This window comes from Talpa europaea (assembly GCF_964194135.1).
Source record: "Talpa europaea genome assembly, chromosome: 8".
Taxonomy (NCBI): domain Eukaryota; kingdom Metazoa; phylum Chordata; class Mammalia; order Eulipotyphla; family Talpidae; genus Talpa; species Talpa europaea.
In genome coordinates this window covers 53,350,822-53,374,324 of record NC_140075.1, presented here as the reverse complement: position 1 = coordinate 53,374,324, position 23,503 = coordinate 53,350,822, and the positions used below count along the sequence as shown (strand labels likewise).

General features: G+C 37.5%; 1 protein-coding gene across 3 annotated transcripts in view; it reads right to left on the bottom strand.

The window, feature by feature from the left end:
* MAP2K5 (mitogen-activated protein kinase kinase 5) overlaps positions 1-23,503 on the bottom strand; it is a gene marked incomplete at both ends in the record, with an annotated part of 240,785 nt that overhangs the window by 194,918 nt on the left and 22,364 nt on the right. For all 3 annotated transcript variants that reach the window (XM_084240847.1, XM_084240848.1, XM_084240849.1), the window contains 4 exons: positions 1,915-1,963; positions 8,041-8,108; positions 9,079-9,119; positions 12,930-12,999. In XM_084240847.1, coding sequence (XP_084096973.1) covers positions 1,915-1,963; positions 8,041-8,108; positions 9,079-9,119; positions 12,930-12,999 — 228 coding nt within the window. The remainder of the gene's footprint in view (positions 1-1,914; positions 1,964-8,040; positions 8,109-9,078; positions 9,120-12,929; positions 13,000-23,503) is intronic.

The following is a 23,503-nucleotide window of genomic DNA, read 5'->3' as shown; positions in this document are numbered from 1 at the left end:
TTTAGTTACCCTACAGCATTGAGGAATGGAGAAATTAGTAGAAGGTGGTATACTAAAGACTTCCAAAGGTAGAATGTTTTATTTCGTTTGCTTTGTGAATAAAGTAAATACAATAAAGGCTAATCCTTAAAAGAAAGAAAATGCCATACTGTTTAATGTGGGGGTTACTGCATTCCCATGGGAAAGTAATAAACAATCTCTAAGTGTCAAAAAATGTTTGTTGTGGCAATCTTCCACCACAGAGAATGGCATAACTGAGACCACTAAGATATTTGATACTAGGTTTGTTATCAAAACGCTGGAAACATTTCAGAATGTTTTATTTATTTATTTATTTATTAATTTGCAGTGAAAATAAACTGATTTTCACTTTGTAAAGAGGAAGCGATGACAGGTTATTTTCCATTGCCTGGGTTGAACAAATGTAGTTAAAGCTTCTTAATTTATGTCAATTTTGAAATATATTTTCCAGCTGAAGAACACAAGTGACTCATACATAAATTACAATTAGTAACTAGAATGCAAGCATGGTAAAGATACATAAATATCCTGGGCTCAATATTTCTGCTTTTAGTCAGGTACTTCACACAAGTTCTGAATACACAGAATACTAGGGGTACATTTATACGGACCTCAATCTAAACCAACCATTGGCTGCTGTTAGTTAAATTATTAGATAAACATGATTTAAAATTTTGAGACCAACAAGAGCACACGTACAACACCAGATTCTCCTTAAGCTGTACATAGAATATTTCAGGACTAGAATTCACACACTCTGAACAACAATCAGATGTCTGAACCAGATAAGCTTACTTTTTCTAACTGTATTCAAGGGATTGTGTGCTAAATAAGCAAAGGTTCCAGAAGTACTACCATACACAGTCACCATTTTGAGGCATGCACATCTATAAGACCACAAAGTTACAGGTGATATTAAAGAACAAGCATGAGGACCTAGCTTTGTCTTCTTGACATGCTCCACTACAAGTACTTGATTCATGAAATGCCAATGAAGCTTGGAGAGGTCAGCGTGTGAAGGCACTGAATAAGCATCTGAGATAATTAAGATTTCAGCCTTCGAAACATGGACGGGAAGTGAACAGCAGTTAAGAAAATCAATAAGAGTCTTTTATTTGCAGTGACACAGATGTCTCAGTCAATAGAGCCTAATAGGCAAGCTTGATCGCAATGGACAGGCGACTGCCTCCAAGGCTATCAAAGGGCTTCCACTATAACAAACATTAAAACACATTTATGTTGCTATTGAAGAATCGAGGACCCTGTAGGTAGCTTAATTTACCAGTGTATGTTTAAAAGCACTATACTATTTCAGATGTGGTCATTTACTTGAACCAAAATTAGTGAGAAATAACTGGCCTGCAGGCCTGTTTGTAACCTCACTGGCTGAGTTAGGTCATTCAGCTTGAGATGGCCAGACAACTAAGCAAAGCAAGGGCTGCCAAAGCTCAGGAGTTTTAAATGCCAGAGGTCTGCTGTTATTCTGGTCCCCAAAAAAGTCAGGATTGGCTTCAGGACAAAAGAAGGAACTAAGGAAAGAAAGTAACAGTTTTTCCTTTTCTCCCCAAAGATAATGAAAGAAACCGTCACCTCAGGATGCAGGGCCATTTCAACAGCCCATGGGCTGACACACTTGTTCAGAACTGATTAACTCTTTTTAAACTGAGATGGCAGCAGGGTGTGTGCATGGTACTTCAATCTGCTGGGAGTGAAACCCATTAGCACAGTTTGAAAAACGTGCTCCAAATTGTTCTGCCAATCAAATTAAGTCATGTAAGTCATTTATGACGAGAGGAAATTCACTGACTCTTTATCTGTTTAGTAAGCTATAGACGGAAAAACGGAAGAGTAATAAGTTACTATGTAAAAATCTTAATATGCATTGACACCTACCTGGCCATTGGCTAATATTTTTTTCAGTTCAGCAGATGACTTCTTTAAACTAAAAGAAGAAAACATAAGTTTCAGAAGCAAGATCATACCCACTTTTGAACATCATTGAAAATTTCAGATTAAAAAAACCCAATTAGATTTAGACATGGTCTATACTCTTTGTATTCTTCCAAAAATATCTGGCCAAATGGCAAAGGATTAGTAAAAAGACCTCATTTATAACTGAAAGCATAATCAAAACGAAGCTAGATTCTTCTAAGGACTACTTGAGGGACCTCTTTTTGGCTAGTTCTGCTGGCCTTTGGGTAGCCTTTCAGTGGCTATTTTATGTAGACTCTCTTTCATCTGCTAAGTACAAAATACTTAACAATGCATTCTTAGAATGTTCATCAGCAAAAGAAGATCACAGAACTCAAAAGACAAAAGAGATAGGTTTAAGTGTTGATCATTCACTATTGTTAAGACTTCCAATTCAGCATCCCAGGAAGCAAATGCATAGTAGAAATAAATCCTGGTACTCGTTACTCATCTCAAAACTTCAATTTACCCATTCTATAAAATGGGGAAACTATCAGCTTTTTAACCAGCTTTACAATGTAACCAAGAAAATCAAATATTACAAAAAGCAGTAACATTATGTCTAGCACATAGTCGATGTTAAGTAAATTTGAACTGCCCTGTTTTTCCTTTCTTTCCTATATGAGACCCAGTTTCCAGAGTTTTTTTTTAAGAATATGAAAATGCTTTTTTTCTGGACATCTACAACTATGTATATATTTCTATTGATAAGTTCAGGGAAATTGGTCAAGGGAGGTTCTATAGTCCCAACTTTATAATTAAGTTATACCTATCCATATCCACCCATTTGGTAGTGTGGGAAATAAAATATCAGCTCCTCTAATTTAAAACTTGTTAATTCTAGTCTTTATCTACTCTAACCACTTAACAAATCAGCTCTCCTCCCTTGTGTCAGTTACATGTGTAGATGTCTTTCTTCCCACCCTTCCCCAAGTCTGGGAGCTCCCTGAGAACAAATACCATCTCTTATACACCTCTGATATATCCCAGTCCCTTCCTACCCTTGATCCTACCCCAAAGACTTGGCATGTGCTAAGTGTTCAATAAATGGTGGTCACAGTTCTGGTTGTTTTTACATGGTGGTAGCAAATATATACACACACTCATTTGGCACATTTAATAAGTCATATTCGAGAAAATCTCAGGCTTCAAGTTTAACCACTCAGTTATACTTACTCTTCTTTCTAAATATTTCTTATATCTGCTGTGATCAAATTAAGACTATGGAGCTTCAATCTTTACTTACAAAATGTGCTCTTAAACCAAGGAGTCTAGACTTTAGCAACATCCTCCCGGTATAAGAACACAAGCACAAAGGCAGTTAAGAATTTTAAAGATTAGGACTAAAGACGAAACATAAGTTCTCCAAAAAGACAACTAACTGCCTAAAATCAGTCCAGCTTAAAAAAAAAAAAAAAATCACAGCTACCACCATGTATGAGGCACTGTACTAAATGCTATTACTTATTATCCTGATTTAATCCTCACAGTAAGATAACCCTGTGGGGTTTTACTATTATTCCCAATTTATAAAGGAAACTAAGGTACAGACCTCGCTCAGAGTCAATATGTCTCTCTCTCTCTCTCACACACACACACACACACACACACACACACTCCCTCCCCTAACCCTCCCCCCCCCCCGGAAATATTTAGATCTTTTTATTCTCATAGATGATTCCTAATTTGATAGTTGTGATTATGATAAAAACAGAAATAACCAAATAATGCTCAGGCAATGTTTTGGCACAGACATACCAGTCAAGCAGGTTGAAATAATTACATTTGATTCACTGTATCTACAAAACACCTTTCATCCAAGAAATGTGATTCCTAACACCAGAGGTCGATAAAAGGAAAGTTTGTCAATCATCCTTATTTTATGAAGAGAAAGCCAAGATGTTTAGGAGAGGTCTTGGCTTGGCAGTGGGACTTTAATTCATTAATTATGGCTTGGGAACACCATAAGGATTAGTAAGCTCAGCTTAACAAAGTCATTCACCTAAGGCAAAGACCAAATCATATTTTGAGAGTAACAGAGGAAAAAGGTGATTTCATCCATTATGCAAATATCTGGCTACAAACTTGGTCTGGTAAAAAATATTCCGTATCCTGGCAATTACTCTGTGCCTCAGTTTACTCAATATTTTATTTATCTGTATGTTCACAATGATTTGAGCTATCCAAAAAATCACTTTTTAAAACATTGTAAAACTAAAATGTGGTTTTATTTTGTTATCTGGGCCTGATACTTTAAGAGGGACATTGAGGTATCTGAAGAAGAGTAAAAGGGAGAGGGGACTAGGGCATTACTGGTGGCGCAAGGGGTTAAACACAGCACTATGAAGCTATCCACAGCCACTGCAGCATGAGTTCGATCCCCGGCTGGCCAGGGAGCTGACCCACATGGTGCAGCAGACCTCTCCTGACTTGCCCGCTGCTTCCCCTCAGCAGTGTATTTCATTAGATCCGCCTGTTCTGTTCCTCACTGTCTCCAGTGAATCCTCTCACCCCACCCCCCACACCTCTGGTCTGTATCCCAGTTCTTGTATGCATAAATATTTTTAGTATATGTGCTGCCAAAGCGAGCACTTGTATGCATAAATAAATAAATCTTTAAAAAAACAAAAAAGGGTGAGGGGACTAGAAGACTAGAAGTTCAATAGTATCAAAAAGCTGGTTGAAGGGAGAATTTGACCTGGGGACAATACTTAAATAGTGAGTTCGTTCATTCAAGCATTATTGACTATCTCTTATGTGCCAAGCATCATGCTGGGAATTGGGAATACAGTAATGAATATGCTGTAGTCACTGCACTTAAGGAGTACAGAATCTATTGGGGACAGAGGTGATTATAATACAATGTGCTAAGAGCTATAGAAAAAGCAAGCACAGAGGGATTACAGAAATTGGTAAATGGGTACCTGGTGAGACTGGAAGGTAGGTAATCATCAGAGACATTTTCAGAAGAAGAGAACAGCTTTGTTTTCAGAAGACGAGAACAGCTTTATTCCTCAAAGATAACTAAGGTCAACCAAACTGAAGGTGAAGGAGGGGAATGAAAGAGGGAGGAGGAAAGAGGCAGCAGCAGATGTGAAGGCTCAGTAATGAGAGGAAATGTGGTCCTCTAAAGGCACCCTCTGTTTATCAGCAAAGCTGGGCTGTCAGGGAGGTAGGGGCAGAGTGGCACACCAGGGGGCTGGAAAAGGCAAAGGTGCCACATGTGAAAGGGCATCACTCACCTGTGAAGGTTACACATCATCCTGAACATTGTGAAGAACAGTGATGGGCTGGAAGGGGGAATGATGTGGAGAAGGGATGGCAATGGAGCAAGACTGAAAGAGGAAATGTAGCAGTGACCTAGAGCATCTGAACTACCTTACAGAACCAGGGATGCTGGCACGTAGACCAACTGCAGTGATTGAGAACCTACAAATTTGGGGGACTGATCGAATGTGGGGCTGAGGGGGACCTAGGAAGCAGCAAAGAATGATGGGTCATCTGGAGTTAGCAGCTTGGTGAATGTGGGAGAATTTACTGAGGCAAGAAATCTACAAGTATGTTTGGAGGGAAGATGATTAGAGAATTATCACCTAGAAGAGGGCTTGTTTTGAAGGTTAAACTAAATCTTAACAATTAGGTGCTAAAGGGAGATAAAGATCAGCTCCTGAAAAAGAATATTCTAAGACATAGCTAAATGAAAATGAGGGGGCTACTTTAGCAATAGGTGCATTCCTGCCACAGAAATGTTCAGAAAGAGTCTAGATGACCAGCTGGCAGGAACTGGAGTTTAGACTTGTGTTTTTCTTATGTACTCGCCATACCACAGTCAGAGAGTCTTAAAAACACAGAGCTGCCATGCACTCTCTTACTGATCAAATGACTTGAAACACGGAGAGAAAATCACCCCACAGGCCTGGAGATCTGGCTCCTATTTTGCTATCACTTCTATTACCCTCCTTCTTACTCTCCATCCTGACCCTCAACCCACACCCTCCCTGTGTTCCTGACAAACTGGCCCATCTACAAACACGCTGAGCTTCTTTTCCACTTCAGGGCCTTTACTAATGCTCTTCCCTCCATCAGAAATGACCTCTCTGGCTTTTGCCATTAAGTAAGATCCTTCTCATACTTCAGGCACAGGTGGAATGTTACTCTTCTTTGCACACCTCGTCTAAATCTAAAAGTATTTCTGCCCAATGTTTTCTCTCTTCAAAACCTAATTGTTTTCTTCATAATACTAACTGTAAAGTATAATTTTTTGTATGTTTGTTGTTGGGGATTTTGTCTGTATGCCTACTAGATAGCAAGCTCCAAGGGTAAGGATCAGATTATATTCCTAGTGTGCAGGAGAGCAACCTAATGAACAGAAGGTACTCAATGAATACTTTTGATTAGTTATCATCTTGGGGCACAGAACATGGCCAACCTAGGGTGGCATATTAAAATCACCTATAGAACTTTTTCAAATTGTACTTTGCCCATAACAGAAAGCATTACTGGAGCAAACTACTGACACTACTTGGGAGGCTGTGACATCCCTAAGGAAGATCTGTAAAAGGCCAGGGATCACTAGATCAGGCAACCTCTGACTTTCTGTCCATCCTCAGATTTCATAATACTCCGTGACTATACATAATTTTTTAAAAACCACGTTGTTATGTGTGAATCCAAATCTGAGAGAAGTGAAAAGTTATCTTGCTTCTTCTGTCTTACCATCCTTTTCAATTTTATCCCACTTTTAAAACTGATGAAATCTGAACCAGAGCACCAGGGAAAGTCCTTGTTTTTCCTCAAACTCATGGTCAGTCTGTTGAAAATCTTTTCTGGAAGTAGTTGTAATTATTAAATATCCTGCTTTCTTTGAGCTAAGTGCAACAAGTGGCCCTCAGCCTTCTTGCTTGTAGTCTGTTGGGCCCTGGCTCACACATATACAACAATGTGTGCAACAAGAGAGAAGCCACAAAGTACCTCCTGGCAGGGTCACACCTTGGATGAGAATTAAAAGACCTATCCCTTGTGACTACAAGACAGATAACCCATTTGCAAATAACCAGGCTACCATATTTTAAGACAGAGTAAACTGTTTAAGAAGGAAGCACACACTAAGAGAGGCACGTGCACAGCAGAAAAGCTTATGGATATATATACCGACACTATAATAAAGGAAGTGAGGGTGGGGAAGGGTCTGGAGAATAAAGAGAGAATCAGAGGAAGAGACTTTGAACTATCTCCAGTTAAGTCCCTTGGGTAAAGAACCAAGACTCTGGGTTAAGTGGGGACAGAGAGGTATATAAAAGGCAAAACAGAACCCCAAATCACATTACAGTTAATAAAGGGCTATGCAAATATTATTAGGTACAGTTTCAAACTAAAAACAAACAAACGGAAAACAACCCCAAATGGGATACAGAATGAAGGTGTTCTCTCTCAGCCACCAACATGAGTATCTACACAAAGATGATTTGCCTTCACAGGGTCATCATGAAGTACAATATATAACATTTGCTGGCTTAATGATGTTACACTAAATGTACAACCAAAACCCTATCAGCTCAAGCAGGTCCCTCCTTCTACTTGAGGACCATAATAATCTAGAAGAAAGTTCTCAGATCTGACAGAACTCTGAAGATTCAGGTCTTTAGTATCCAGCACAGTGTAGACCAATATTAGCATGGACTCATAAAGTTATCTTCCTTCTATAATAGCTTCAATCTCCTGTACATTTAAATTTCATCACTTCAGTCTTTCCTTGCCTCTTTCTGGTAAAGATGTCAGTAGATAATGACACTGCCATAAGATGGACAAGCAAGAAAAAATAGCATTATGCAACTTATAGGCCAGATTAACCAAGACATAAAAATAGGCAAAGACATTCAATTGTCTGCATAATTTGGAGATTGAAGGAAAACTGGTCAAAAGTCTTAGCCACATACACTTTTTTTTGGCCATATAGCAAAAAGATGTCATCTCAAAGTCCTCTTCCCTGCCCCACTCCCAACTTTGTAGATAATCATAATCTTATACATTTCACTTGCTTGCTCTCACCTATTGCTGGGAAGAGAATCCGAGACTACTGGGCTGCTGTGTTGAGAGGGTCCAGCCCGGGTATTCACCTACAAGAAAGAATCTTGATCAGTTTGTATTCTGAGGACACATTTCTAATTAACCTATAATTTGCCACAAATTTCTCATTTTCCTATGAAGGTTAATTAGTTTGTTGCTAGACAGATCCACAGTTGGAGTCTATTCAGTATATAGGTTATAGAATTGTACAACCAGTATATTACATAATACTCTGTCCCTGCCATTATTTAAATACTTAAATAGTGCTGAAAAAAAGAAAGCTAAACCAGAAATTTCAATTCACTGTCTAGAAATGAATTCAACTCTAGAAAGAAAAACTCAGTTTACTCTTCTGTCTTGCTTCATGCACAAAAATAAAACGTTCAAAAAATATATATTAAGAACCTATCCAGGGATTAATAGTGACCCTCAAGTTGTCATATGCTTCCAGCTCTACAACCAAGCAGAACACTGTAGAATGTTTCTTATTCACTGAAAACCGAGGCCCAAGTAATTAATTATAAAATGCTTGAGTATAATACAATAGCCAGCTTTTCTTTCAAATTTTTTGCCTTAAGCAGAAACACAGAATTCAAAAGATGCAGAACAATGAAAGGACATTAAATAGATATATGTTTCTAGCATAAATATGTCAAAAGAAGAGGGGGGTATTCTGTGTGCAATATGCTTATGTGCTTAATTAATCACTGAAATGAAGTCTGTTTTTTCACTCAAATAAATCTTTGTGGAGCCCAATACCCAGGATCATCCTGAAGAAATGCAACCTACAAAACAACTCCAAATAACAAAATGTGGCACCAAAACCCTTGTATATATAGCCATATTGAGCAAATATTATAGGCGAATCCCCCCTCCACCTCCCACTACAAAAAAAAAAAAAAAAAAAAAGGATCGCTTGTCAGAGCTTGAGAAAGTGCAGTTTTATTTGACATTTCAATAAGTGGAACACAGCATTACAAATCCATCTAACTTTACTGAAACAATTATTGAAATTCGTACCTTCAGGCCATGTATGTTCCGTTCCCCAGGAGGCTTGCAGGCTGAAACAGTAATTGACTAAATTGTAGAACACATCAGGGCCATTTACAAATTTGCTCAAAATGAATCGTTTAAAAAGAAATGAGGGTGACACCAAAATTAGCAGAGAGAAATGATTGAAAAGTGGCTCCCAAGACCCAAAGTGGGAATTATGAACCAGGGTTCTTAACTTGCAGGAGTGAGCATTTATAAATGCAAAGAGCTTTCTGACACCACCTCACATAAATTCCAGTTTCTTCTTAAAACATATAAAAATCAAGTTAACTGAACTAAAATGATTAGAGATCTTTCATATTTCAAATTTCTGCAATCTTTCCTCACTCTATTACATCGTGTACTGTTACCACTTAAGTGATTTTGAAAATAGCTAGGGATTGAGGGTGGATGGGTGAAAGAAAGGATAACTTTTAACGCCAAAAAGATTATTAGAGATTCCAAGTTTGAATACTAATTTGCACAGCAATAAGCAGTCAAATTTATTAAATATAGAGATATTACTGATTTTATTGTATTTCCTGTAAATCTTGACATCTGATATTTAAGTGAAATAAGGACAAAACAATGCCAAGAAAAATAGCATTAATTTCCCAACACCATCTTGAGTTACAGGTTAGTACATTTTAAATTCAGCAAATGCTTTTTCATCAAATGTTAAAAGCACAAAAGCTTCCTGCCCATGTTATAGGCTGCTTCCATCTGAAAACTACAGTGCCCTACATATTGTATGTTAAGGGGCCGTCAATTTTGATTGATTGTTAGGGGAAGGATGAATTTGATTTTTTTTTTTTTTGCTCCTCTCTCAGAAGTACATGTATTTTTTCCTGTTTCTGACAACAAGATGTAGAGGTGTTTAATAATAAGATGTGGGTAATAATTACAAAGCACATCAGCTGCTTTAATGTTACATATTTCAAATATATTCATATTTATTATGATTTTCCTAGCAAATATAGCTAAACCTTAATCAAGTATTTTTGGTTTTCTAAAGTACATTAGAACTAAGACTCCAAATTTTCTTTCTTTGAAATGGAAATTAACATTTTGAACAAAACAACAGTCACATACATTTGATGCTTGGTCCTTGAGTGACCAATAATACTTCCTAAAACAACACTTTCACTGAATTACCCATTGCTCTTATAAACTTTTCTTAATAAGAAAATGGCTAACTAAGGAATTAGAGACAGGTATGAGCTCTTATCTTACTGTAATATCTGTCTTATTCCTCATTTGGTTTCTCAACCCATGATTGGAAATTAAACAGTAGTCAAACAACCCAATAGCTCATATTTTCCAAAGTTATGGAATCAGAAGTTAATACAATGTTAGTAAGTTTTCATATTTATTAATATTCAACATATCTCTTAACTATAGAGAGGATTTGGTCATGAGCTAGGAGTTGCTATTCATGGCAATTGTACTAGGAATGAAAGAGAGTTTCTGATGTTAAGAATAGAATCATTTTTTCCTGTCCTCACTTTACAAACTAGAGAGTCTTCATAACATGAACCTTAACCATAGAATCTAAGGTATGGGAGTCTCTAGCCAAGTAGGTAGACCCAAGCAATATGCTCAATATACCTATACCCAAGTTTTATAAACTTGCATAGTCTCCCTCTCTACATAAGATATAGTTCAATAATCAAAAAGACTGTAAAAAACTATAAAAAGTTGTGCAACAGCATACAAAAAGTTCATAGAGATAGGAAGACTGAGTCTCATCTTTTCAAGAAATTAAATTTGACTTGGAATAACAATATTTAATAATATATTGGAATGCACTGGGTTCTGTGCTAGGACTACATATTGACAATCACATCTCACATACCTTCTTTTAAGTATCTTCACCCTATAATACATACTTCTCCACACTTGTACCAAGCCCTCCAAACTATCCCAATGTATCCTCCACTAACATTTTAACTTATATGCCTTCAACATTAAGCAATTTCAATTTAAACAAAATTCTCACTCACAATATATTACCTACTTAAAAGCTGTGCAACTCTGAAGTTACTTAGCCTTTCTGAACCTCAATATTCTCATCTATAAAATGGAAACAATAATACTTAATATATTAAAATTAGGATTAATTTTTATTAGAGTTATAATAGAATCAGTGCCTGAACAGAGCATATATGTCAAAATGGTGGTTGTTATCATGCACGAGATGGAGCACAATGGAATGGGCAGGGAGATGGACAGGAATGACTCACAGAATTAGAGAATAGGGACAGAATTTGAAAGTATTGTGGATGAAGAGAAGTAAGTAATTTTATTGAGAAAAACCCCCCAAAGAATTGGAATTACAATTCCCTGAGACACTGTACTAGAGATTCCTCTAACAACACTGCCATAATGTCATCAAGCAGGAAAAAGCAATTAATGAACATTTTCAGCTGGTAACAATTATCTCTTGTGGAGAAATAATTTTGAAACTTGCCCCAATTCTCCAATCACTGAAAATATTAAGAAACAAGTTGCATCCTTGTTATTGGCCTAATACACGGAAATGGCAACATTCTTCTTTTCATTTTTGTTTTAGTTTTCAAGTGCAACAGAATTGGATGATAATTCTTGTTTCAGACAAACTAACAATGACCTAATTTTATTTACTTACTTAGCTCTTTAGTAAGCTATTATTAATAGCCTGCCAAGTACTCCCAACCTCCCTACCACCTTAGTGCTAAAAGAACAGCGTTACTCTTGAATCCAGATCTTCTGGGTTGGTCAAGCCAGCTGCTTTTTAGAGACTTTATCAGTGCAAATGAGAATTTACTGGCTAATTGAGCCACTCAGACTTCAGAGAGTTACAGTTAATGAAAGTCTAGAATGTTTAATTGGAAAACTCACACTATGATTATTTGTACAATATCAGTTAACAAAGGTAAGTTTAACTTTTAATTATTTCAATTAAGTTATTTCTAAGAGAGTTACTTAGAGAATTTCCTTATCTGTTCCATCAGTTAGAAAATATGGATTCCAAATGGGGAAATGTGAAATGAGTGAAAGACTTAATGTTTTATATAATTAAACTGTACTTTTCCACCACTATTCAAAAAAACTTTTTTTACAGAAAGACAAGAGATTTATTGACAGATAAGAGGAAGGACAGAAAAGCTCTCTGACCAGAGAAGGGTCCCGAGTGGGTAGCCCCATTATTCAAATTTTGAAGGAATACTTATATAAAGTTGAACAATCACATCTGAAACAAGACTAGTACTGTCAAACCTACAAGAGGAAAACAATTATTTGACCAGGCAACTCATGAAGTCTCACTCTTATCAGCTCCTATTTTGGTGATTTTTACCATCAAATCCCCATTTATGAGGACTTTTCCATTACATAGAAATGTTTTCCCAAAAGAGAAAACACCAAACATTCTACCCAAATATCTTTCTCTTAAAACTTCTCAGTAAATCTTAGCCTCTGTCCTATTTGAAAGTTTCTCCCCATAGCAGCATGCGCTACCATCAGGAGCTAAAGTTTATAAACACCCAAAATTAAAGTCATTCATTTGCCTTGGGTTAGAATCCATGTGGACCCCCAAAGAATTCTTTAAGCGAATGTAAGTATGTACTTCAAAAAAAAAAAAAAATCTAGTTAGTTTAATTTACTCTAGTAAATGAGATATTTTATCTGCCATAACTGTAATAGAGCCTGCAATCCCCACGATAATGAATACTTCTTTTGTTTTTTCAAATTAAGAGCTAAACATCATGTTATGTGCATTTAAACCTTTGGAAAACATAACTGTTGATGAAACAGCTTACTGAAATAATCATTGTTGATTAGAATTTGTTCAACATTACCTCTTGGAAATATCTGCAGAGGCTCTATTAACTGTCCATTTACTTGCTGTTCCATTACTGTGGAATAATACTGCAAAGAGATTATAGAAAGAGATTACTCAGTAATATATGAATACTGGAACAGACACTTATGGGTTGTTTAATTCATGGTACTTTTGTAAACTGCTGGTACATACATATCAGCCTTGAGAATACTTTTTCCCTATTTGCACATCAAAATGGCTATAGTGAATATTCAGAATAGAAAGTCCAATACTGAGTTTCCTCCACATGGTCATTTATCTTTAAAAGTAAAAAATGTTGGTTAAGACTTTAGATTAGTATTTAATCTCTAGAAATGTTTTGGAAATGATAGGTATTAAAAATAACAACAAAAAAGCATTTATTTAATATCTTTTTATTACTTTCTTCAGTCTATAGTTTCGTTTGTTTGTTTTTAATTGAGGTAACAATGGTTTACAAAAAGCATTTTAGCAGAAATTTCTCAACTTGTCTCTTGTACTTTTTCCCTGAATCTGCAAAGAAAAATGAAGACACCTCACATTTGGCCTAGACCTACCCATATACCAGTTAATCAAACATTATTTGGGTATAAAATGCACAGATTAGATCTAAATTCTAGGGACTGTAAAATGAGCAAACAAAATATGATTCACCCAAAGATGACACTATTTACAAAGTAGCCCAATTTTAAGCAAGCATACCTTTGATGTTTTAGTCTTAAAAACACTTTAGTAAATATATCAAATTTCACTTTAATATTCTGTGCACAAAAAAAAACTTTTGAGTGAAAAATTTTTTCCACATTCTTTCATTAATTCATTCAGTAGGTTGTATTTTCATGATTCCCATTTCCCTTATGTGCCAATCAATAAGCATTTGTCCACCTAACTTGGAGATGGCATCAGTGCCTTTGCTTCTTTTAACACCTGACCGACAATGAAATGATGGTCCTGATAGGAAAGTATCAACCAAAAAAACTGCTGATTTTGTTTGAAGGGCTACCACAGAACAGAACTTGGTATTTCTGTACTAAAAACAAATGCTTATTACTTAATTTCCAGGAAATTCCTCCTTGATAATCATTGTTTGCTGATAATCTTAAAAGTTTCTTTTTACAAGATATATATGTCCCCCTATTCCATTTATGTACATTAAGGTTATTATAATTGTTTTTCTTCAAAAATAAGGGGGAGGGCTATAAAATGTTACATCATCTTGGAAATCACTAGTTAACAAATCTAAAGTTCTTTGGCCTAAAAAGCAAAGTGAAAGCAGATTTTTGATACCTATGAATTAATGTAAGTGTACCCTGTACTCCAAGGACTTTCAAACTGTAAAGGAAACCAATCCTTTCTTTCTATGGATATAAAATGGTGTGTGTGTACGTATATATGTATATGTGTGATGTGTGTGTGTGCATATATATATACACACATATATTATACACATATATATATCAGCATAAACACGTGCGACACACTCTTTGGAATACATACTAAGGCAAATGTCTTTCAGGAGACTATAGTCCTTAAAACCACAGAAATATAGCACCCGCCATTACTCAAACAGTGATGACAAGTAAATGAAATATCAATCATGTAGGCTGTCAACCTTTTGGGACAGCAATAACTGTTAACAAGTAGTCTGGAAAAATTGTTCGAAAATGACTTGTCCTCAGCACACAAGTATTTGAGGTTTCCATGGAAAATTAAGATGCCAGTGGCTATTTGGAACATTGCTCAGGTATTCTTTTTAATGGAAAATTTGCCGGTTATTGATCCACAGCATGTACCCCCTTGCTTCTGGAAGGCTGCAAGCAACTTTCCAATCAGTGGCTGTCAAAAAAATTACTGCCTTTTTATACTGATACAAGACAACAGCAGTGGTGGTGTTCTCCTATAGTTAATGCTTTTCTTTAATTAACTGCTACATACAATAGGTTAGTAATTCCATCTACTACTCCACCCTAGTGCCAGAAATCAAAACAAATAAAATATCCTTATGCTTTATCTAACAAATTAATTATAGAGTTGTCTGAAACGGCACTTGGGGTCAAGTTTGAAAACAAATAACCTCAAATGTAAAGGGTCAGAACAGGTGCAATGCATTTTTTTTCTACTATAAAACCTTGCATGCATGAAATTGACCTGTTTTCTAACTTTATTTATTTACCCCACAAAATAAGTAAAAATGGTTTCACTTCAGATCCGTGCCAAATCAACTGGCAAGCTATATAAACAAATAATGATTGTGAGTATTTTTTAGCAATCTATAAACATCTCTTTGTACTATGACTAACACAGTCACAGTATTGATACTTAGTATGCCACTTGCCAGTTATCAGCTTCTCTAAAGCAAGTAGTTAGGATCAGTTTTTTATTTTCTACAATTCTACCAAATCCAAGGAATGTTTTCTTCTGCTAAAATACTAGATGTGATGTGTATTTTTATTAACAGGGAATTTTGTGTTCCATAAAGCAAAGTAATTCACCATCAAAGACAAGCTATAAGGGACAGTAATTAAGACCATGCGTAGGCCAACTCTAAGCAATTGACCTCTGAGAAGCAGCCCTGGTGAGGCCGAAGGGGCTGCTAAGGAAGCAGCAGGTCTAGGAGCTCAGGCCACTGTTTATATAGCATTCCCTCAGGGACAAGGATAAAATGCAGGGCCACAAGTAGTGTCTCCTAGGATAGAGGGGTGCCGATGAGCCACAAGGTCTGCCTTGCCCAGTGAGATGAGCAAGGTGCTCAGGAGTCAGAGAACTCAAACCCAGGAGTCTCAGCAGTGGTGGTTGCTAGAACATGCCCTTAGTGAGGAAATACTGTTTCTTCCAGGTACTCATTTCTGAAATGAAGATGGTATCCACCCACAGGATTACTGTGAGACTCATATGAGAAAACAGGAAAGCACTTAATAAACTGTAAAACAAATTATTTTTAGATCCTGATCCTCGGTGTTTCATATATTCTCCCTTTAAAGGGATTTGTTTTCATTTTGTTCTAAACAGAGATAAAACATGCAATGATGACAAATATAAGACTTCTTACCTGACCAAAAAAAAAATGAAAAAAACAATCAAACAAAAACCTAAACCTTGTATGCCAAGATACTCAAGGTGGTTTGGACAGAAAAGTAACAAAATGACCAGTGTAACATTAATGGAGCCTTAATTTCTTAGCTGAATCACTATTCTGGGCTGTTATTACCTCTCACACAAAGCCTTGCACATAGTGGGTGTTGAATAAATATTTGCTCATTGAAATGAGATTCAATTCTGATTCTGCTGCTTACTAACTTCAAGAAGTCATTTAACCTCACTGAACCTCAATTTCCTCAGAATGAGAATAAAGCTATCTACTGTACTGCAAAGAGTTACTGTGATGCTCAAAATTAAACTGCAACAGAATTAGTGAAGACACTCTATAGATTGTAATGTTGAGAAACTGTAAAGAGAACCTCCTAATACTAAAACAGTATTAAGCACAGCACTTCCCGAGTTGAAGCATCCCAACATTTAAAAATACAAAAAAGGGTATGTATAAAAAGTACAAAGTATTGAACTTAAACTGAATAACCAGCAGCAGTTATAAATTCTATTGGTATCCCTTGCAGAATCTGCAACATGCAGTAATTGCAGCAATAATCAATAAGCTAACTAAGTAAAAGATTAATCAGTTTTGTGATTGCTAATGGAATCTCCAGTACCTGACTCGGATTAGTTTCAAAGTCCCGCTGAGATGTTCTTCAAAATCTTTAAGCAATTTTAATAAGGATGTGACAAAGTTTAGCATACTTATCCAAAAATCTAATTAATTTGAAACAGAGGGTCAGATTCAACAAGAGGATAGCAAGTACAATTTTTGGCTTTGTTCTGTTTGCAAGTTTATCAAAGAGTGCTCCTATTTGTTATGAACCTAATTCTAATTCTAACAACACAATTCAAGCAATAATTACAACACTTTTTCTTCATGGAAATCTGCCATATACAAAAATGTGAATTCCAAAACTGCACAGCTTAATTTTATAAGGCATAAGTTCTCTACTAAAAAGAGACAAGAGGCAGAGAGTGAGACACACACAGAGAAACAAGTATCCTCACCAAATACCTACGACATGTTAGACTCAGTATTATATATTTATATTTAATCAATTAATTTCTCACAAATCTTTCCTATTCTGGGAATATCAGTACCCCTATTTCATAGACAAAGAAAAAGCTTTAGGTTTATGAGTGACATAAGAAAAATACTTCTATTCTAGTCCATACACCCAGAACTTGAAAGGTATGTTTACTACTTAAGAGTTAAAAGGTATGTTATCTCACATTTTTCATATCTCAAAACATTTAACCAAATAAATGGGACTATTGGGTACACTGCTGAGCTGGAGAGCCTTCCTTCTATATTCACATCTTGTGTGAGTTAGCTCATGTCACCTGCTATTTCACCAGCTGGGGAAGCAAAAGGCAGCAGGGTGCGATGCAAAGACAACCTGTGCTGACTGGTGACCTCTCCTTCTTTCTGCAACAACCCTGTGATTTCCTCCTATCTCTCTAACCAATCTACTTAGTGTCCTCTAAGTGGTTCTCTCCTACTCTTCCTTTAAATGCTGGAGTTCCCCATGGTTTTTCATCAACCTTCCCTTTTTATTTTATACTGTCCTTGAGTTAACTTCAGCCACTTCAAAGGTTTCAATTACCAAAGGAGTCATTGAGACTAATTAGGAGCTGATGAATCACAAATCTTTATTTCTAGCCCAGATTTCTCTCTTACGATTCAGAACATATCCAATTTTTGTCCAGAGGCCCCTCAAGTTCAACAGGTCCTTATCTGCCCCCTCCCTCATGTCCTAAACATGTCTTCTGCCACCTGGATCCACCGCCTCAATGAATGACATCATTTCAGAAATCAGGTATCTGGAAGTAATCCAGACCATATCTCTTTTTTTTTCCTTTCCCACATTCTTTATTAACTCTACATCTTCCTACTTTATTAACTCTATATCTTCCTACTTTATTAACTCCACATCTTCCCCAATTCTCAAATCTCTCAAGCTAAGGTCCTTCATGATCTAGGTCACCTTCTTTCCCAACCTTAGCTCATATCTCTGTCCATTCCACAATGAATCACAGGTAGCCCCTCCTGAATGTACCAGGCAGCCTTTCACCTGAGCCTTTAAACACAATGTCCTCTCTACCGAAACACCCTTTCCATCCTAGCTTACTTCACCTGGGCCCATCTCTGTCTTCAGGAAGCCTTCTCTGTCCCCAAAGCTAGATCAGGTGCTCCTTCTTCACGCTCACAGAGCATCTAATGCTTAAGCACATTATAGCATTCATCACTGCCTTGCAATTAGGAGTTTTTCTTGTCTTCTCACACTGAACACTGTTTCCTTTTTTGTTAATCTCCCTGGCTGGACCAAAAGCTCCTTGAAGGAATGAACTATATAGTTCACTGCACTTCAGCACCTACTAAAGCACTTAACCAGGTAGTTGCTATTTGGTTATCTGATAAATATTTACTGTATGGAAAACTGGCTGTAAGAATAAGTGATCAGGGTCTCCCTGGTGGCGCAGGGGTTAAAGACAGCATTATGAAGCTGTCCACAGCCACTGCATCATGAGTTTGATCCCCAGTTGGCCAGGGAGCTGACCCACATGGCGCAGCAGACCTCTCCTGTCTCGCCCGCTGCTCCCCTCAGCAGTGTCTTTCAGTCAGTCTGCCTGTTCTGTTCCCCACTCTGTCTTTGGTGAATTCTCTCCCTCCCCCACACACACACCGCTGGCCTACACCCCAGTTCTTGTATGCATAAATAAATAAATCTTTTTTTAAAAAAAAGAATAAGTGATCAAACTGGACCCAGCTTAGTATGTTCGAGCTGTGTGGTCTTGAGAAAGACATGTCATTTCTTGGGTCCTCAGTATCTTCAACTGTAAAAATGGGGAATATCTCTATCTTGCTCACCCCTTAAATATGCCAGGAAGACCAAAATCAAAGGAACAGATATATAGATACCTTCTGAAAAAAATGCTTGAAAAACTTCATGAAATAGGGCATATGCTATGAGCCTCCCAATCCCAAGCAATACTAAATAGAGGAAACATGAACATAACAATAGGGAGATGCAGAAACCACTAAACTAGATCACTAAATGTTTAGACCAGGTAAAAAGGTAGGTTTTACAAAGATGAATGAGTCAGAGCTCTCCCTCTTCCCTCAATTACTAGATTACTATAAATAATGAAATAAGTTAAAGGGTCTTTTAAGAAACATTGTTTGCAAGGACCAAGTCTTGTATATTTTATTATCTCTATGGCAGAAGGATTAACCTGAGGTCTACATGGACTTTAGGAGAGCACTGAAGTTATATGTGAAATACTGCATTATGTGAATTTTCTGGGAAAAGAATAAAAAACTTCCCTAAGATTTTCAAAAAAGCCTCTTTCCCCAGAAACCTAACAAACTTCTGTCATACAGTATCTAGCACTGTGCATTATATGTATTAGGTGCTCCACAAATGTTTTCGAGAAGGAGGCAGACAGGAACTAATACAGATATAACTATTTTCATTTGGTGATACTGTCTAACTTACTCAGTGGCAAGTCTTACACTCAAATCTGGTTTATTATTTCAAAACCTTTATAATAGTTGCCTAAATGACTCCTTAGCATACATTCTAACAGACAACATACTTAGTATAAATAATTCAACTTATATAGAATATGCATACTGGTTTTTCCTACTAATTATACAATTTTCAAATTCCTTTTTTTGTCAATTTCTGCCAGCATATCTGTTATATGTCGCTCAGTCAGTAATTACAGCAGTAATCAATAAACTAACCACCTAGGTGCAGTCCATAGTTAATAGTTTTCACAAAGAGGATCCCAACATCTTTAACTCTGTCAAATGGCTACAAATTCAACTGTAACACCACTCAGATGTGTCATCAGTTATACCTTCTTTCAATTATCTTTTTTTAAAGATTTATTTTATACAAGAACTGGGGTATAGACCAGAAGCGCGGGAAGATAAGAGGATTCACCACAGACAGAGTGGGGAGCAGAACAGGCAGATGGACTGAAGACACTGCTGAGGGGAGCAGCGGGCGAGACAGGAAAGATCTGCCATGCCATGTGGATCAGCCGGGAATCAAACCCGCACTGCAGAGGCTGCAGACAGCTCCACAGTGCTGCGCTCAACCTACTGTACCACCAGGGAGGCCCTCAATTATTTCTTATACTTTACATTGAGAGGCTTTTCCTCTGGGACTCTAACCTCTCAAGAAGCAGATAACTGTTCCAATATTCAAATATAATATATAAAGCCAATCTATTCTGAGAACAAAATTAATAGCTGCATTTACTTGCCTGGCTTCAGGTCTCCATACCACCTAATAACTTATTGCCCTGCCTTGAGTTGACTACACTGTGCACTTGCTCTTCCGTAAATGACTGCAGACCAAGGGTCCACATATGGTTGTGGATTGATTAGAAGATGAGAAAGGAAACCACAGTAAAATGTCTTCCAGTGAAAAGGTCAACAGGGAACAACTCTGCAGCCTGTTTATTGGCTAATGTTATTAGACAGACGTAGTTATTAATGATTTGAAAGTGGGAAAGACATCAAGTTGACCAAATTTAATGATAACACGATTTGTTTTGGATAATAAAACCATAAAGGACGTTAGGGAGCTCCAGATGGTCTTAATAAATGTTTGGGCAACCAGTAACGGATGAAATTCAACTTGGCTAAGTTTAAGGTAATGTGCTTTGGCAGAAGGAGTTGAAATTTGTATTCAGCAATGGGTCCAAAACTTGTAGGATCCTCTCAGCTGAAGCTTTCAGTGTCATAAGGATAGTTAGCTTGGGGCAGTGTCTACACTGACCTTTCCCCTGATTTCTAGGCTGCAGCAATTCTGCTATAATTCTATAATAGGAAAATTTAAATAGTAGCTTCAGGGGATCTGCCACTTAAATAAAACAGGACCATCAGGCTATGTAGACAGCAGGCCAAAAGAGACATTCCCTTATAAATAGATTGCTTTATTTAGCCAGTTCTGGCAGCGCTTTACAAAGATCCAGCCTACTTGCTTACTGCTCGACTGCTATTAAAAAAATAAGTAAATTTTTTAAAAGGCAGTGGGAAATGAGTAAGGAATACATAATATATGTAAACCATGCATTTAGAGAGGAACAACTTGCTTTGATATTTTCAAGACCTTAAATTTATATATTTTGGGACACATTATATTTCCTAGGTTGATAATTTACTAAATTCTTCTAACTTTATTGTAGCAAGTTTACACTCACTTTTGAAGGGATTGTGCTAGGTGACATAAACCAGAAGGGGAAAAAAAAATTGGATGGTTTCACTTATAGAAGGAATATAGGAGAACCAAAACAAGGGGTCAGGGAAAAAAATAATAAGTTAAAAAAAATTAACAAGCAACCATAAATCAGAGACATTCTGCGGGGGAGTGATTAAAACAGGGGATGGGGGTCTCCCCAGTGGCGCAGTGGGTTGAGCACAGCCCTGTGAAGTTGTCCACAGCCTCTGCAGCGTGGGATTGATTCCTGGCCGGCAGGGGAGATTCCCACATGGCGAGGCAGACCTTTCCTGTCTTGCCTGCTGCTCCCCTCAGCAGTGTATTTCAGTCCTTCTTCCTGTTCTGCTCCCTGTTCTGTCTCTGGTGAATTCTCTCACCCTCCTGTGCCTCTGGCTTGTACCACCCAGTGCTTGTATAAATAAATAAATCTTAAAATAAAGAAAAAAAGACAATCATTAAAAAAACAACAACAACAGGGGAGGGAACAGCATAAGGGACTATGATTATGGTGCACAAGATTGGTGTTGGGAATTCTTCAGGGACTACACCTGAGAGGAGAAAGCACACACTGTACAAAAATAATGATGTAAAATAAAAATTAAAAAAAAAAATCTGTGATTATCCTGTAATACTTTAAAAAAATGTAGAACATATCCCACATTTCCAGTAAGAGAGCCCCTGAGAACACTGAGGTTCATTAGGAGCTGCCAATTAGAGCCTGACACCTTGGCTGTGCCCCACAGTAATACTAATGCTAGCGGCCCATCATTTCCTCACAGCCCGTATCGCCTCTGAAGAGAAGCTCCTAGCAGCAGCCAAGGGGCTAACTGATGTACCATGTAGCTTTGTTCCCTCATGCCAGCTGCCATGACATTGGACCCCAGAAGAACCAAACTACAGGCTAGGCTGAGCTCTTCACAGAAATGGAACTAAACTAGGAACACAGTCACATTAAGAACGAAACACTGGTGGTCCAAAACTCCTGTCCCCAGAGAGCCCTGGTGCCACGTAGGCAGAGGCCTACTTATCCTGATCTCTTACTTTGCTTCTATGAGTCACATAATAAATTCCTTGTTCTGAGACAGACTTGAGTAAGGTTCTGGTTTTTTGTTTGTTTGTTTTTTTTAATTCATGCATACAATAACTGGGGTTCAGGCCAGATGTGTGGGAGGGTAAGAGGATTTACCAGAGACAGAGCAGGGAACAGAACAGGCAGACTGAAATACACTGCCGAGGGGAGCAGCGGGCAAGACAGGAGAGGTCTGGCGCGCCATGTGTGTAGCTCCCCAGCCGTCCGGGATTGAACCTGCGCTGCAGAGGTTGCAGACAGCTTCACAGTGCTGAGCTCAACTGCCTACGCCACCAGGGAGGCCCAATTTCTGCTTCTTGCCAGCAAAAATGGCCAAAGATATTTCACAACAGGGACTAAATAAGAGATTACTACATGTAAGTATGCCAGAGAACTTAGAAGGGAGTTAAAATAATCTGCCTCTGTAAAAAAAAAAAAAAAAAAGCTTTTTCTTTGATTAGGATGAGGAACCAAAATAAAAACTAGGTTAGAATGTCATTATTTGAGTTAAAAAAGGGAACAATTTTCCAAAAAAAATTTATACCTCATCCAGTTTCCCCTTCTCATTCAGATTACCTTTTCTCCACCTTGCCAAAAAATATACTGCATTATCAGTTGTTTGGATGAACTGCACTGAGTTAAGAGTACTAACTGTTCACTGAAGACTGATTTACAATCAAATTCAAAGTAGGACCTACATAATATGGGACATATTAAAACACCCCACAGAAGATGAGCTTCTAATATCTTTGCTCCTTGAAGAAAACTTCCTAATAAAAAAGGCCCAAGGCTGTTAAATGTTCAGCCCCTAAGTAGGAATGAACTTTATAATAAAACTTATCCTAGCAGGTAGACAAAAGCTTTAAAACTTCAAAAGCCCACAAAGTATTTTCTTACATTCCTATTCAAAATGAAGTACACTGACATTCTAGTAAATAATATTATTTTTTGGTATCAGAAAAAAAAACCCTACTTTTAAAACTTCTTCAGCAGGACCTCAAAAGATGCCAAGACAAAAACACCACTTAAAATCTCCAGGAGTCGGGCCTAGCTGGTGGCGCAGCGGTTGAGCACTGGGTTGCGAAGCTGCCCGCGGCCTCTGCGGCCCCGGTTCGATCCCCGGCTGCTCCCCGGCCACCGGAGGAGGGTCCCACATGGCGCGCAGACCTCTCC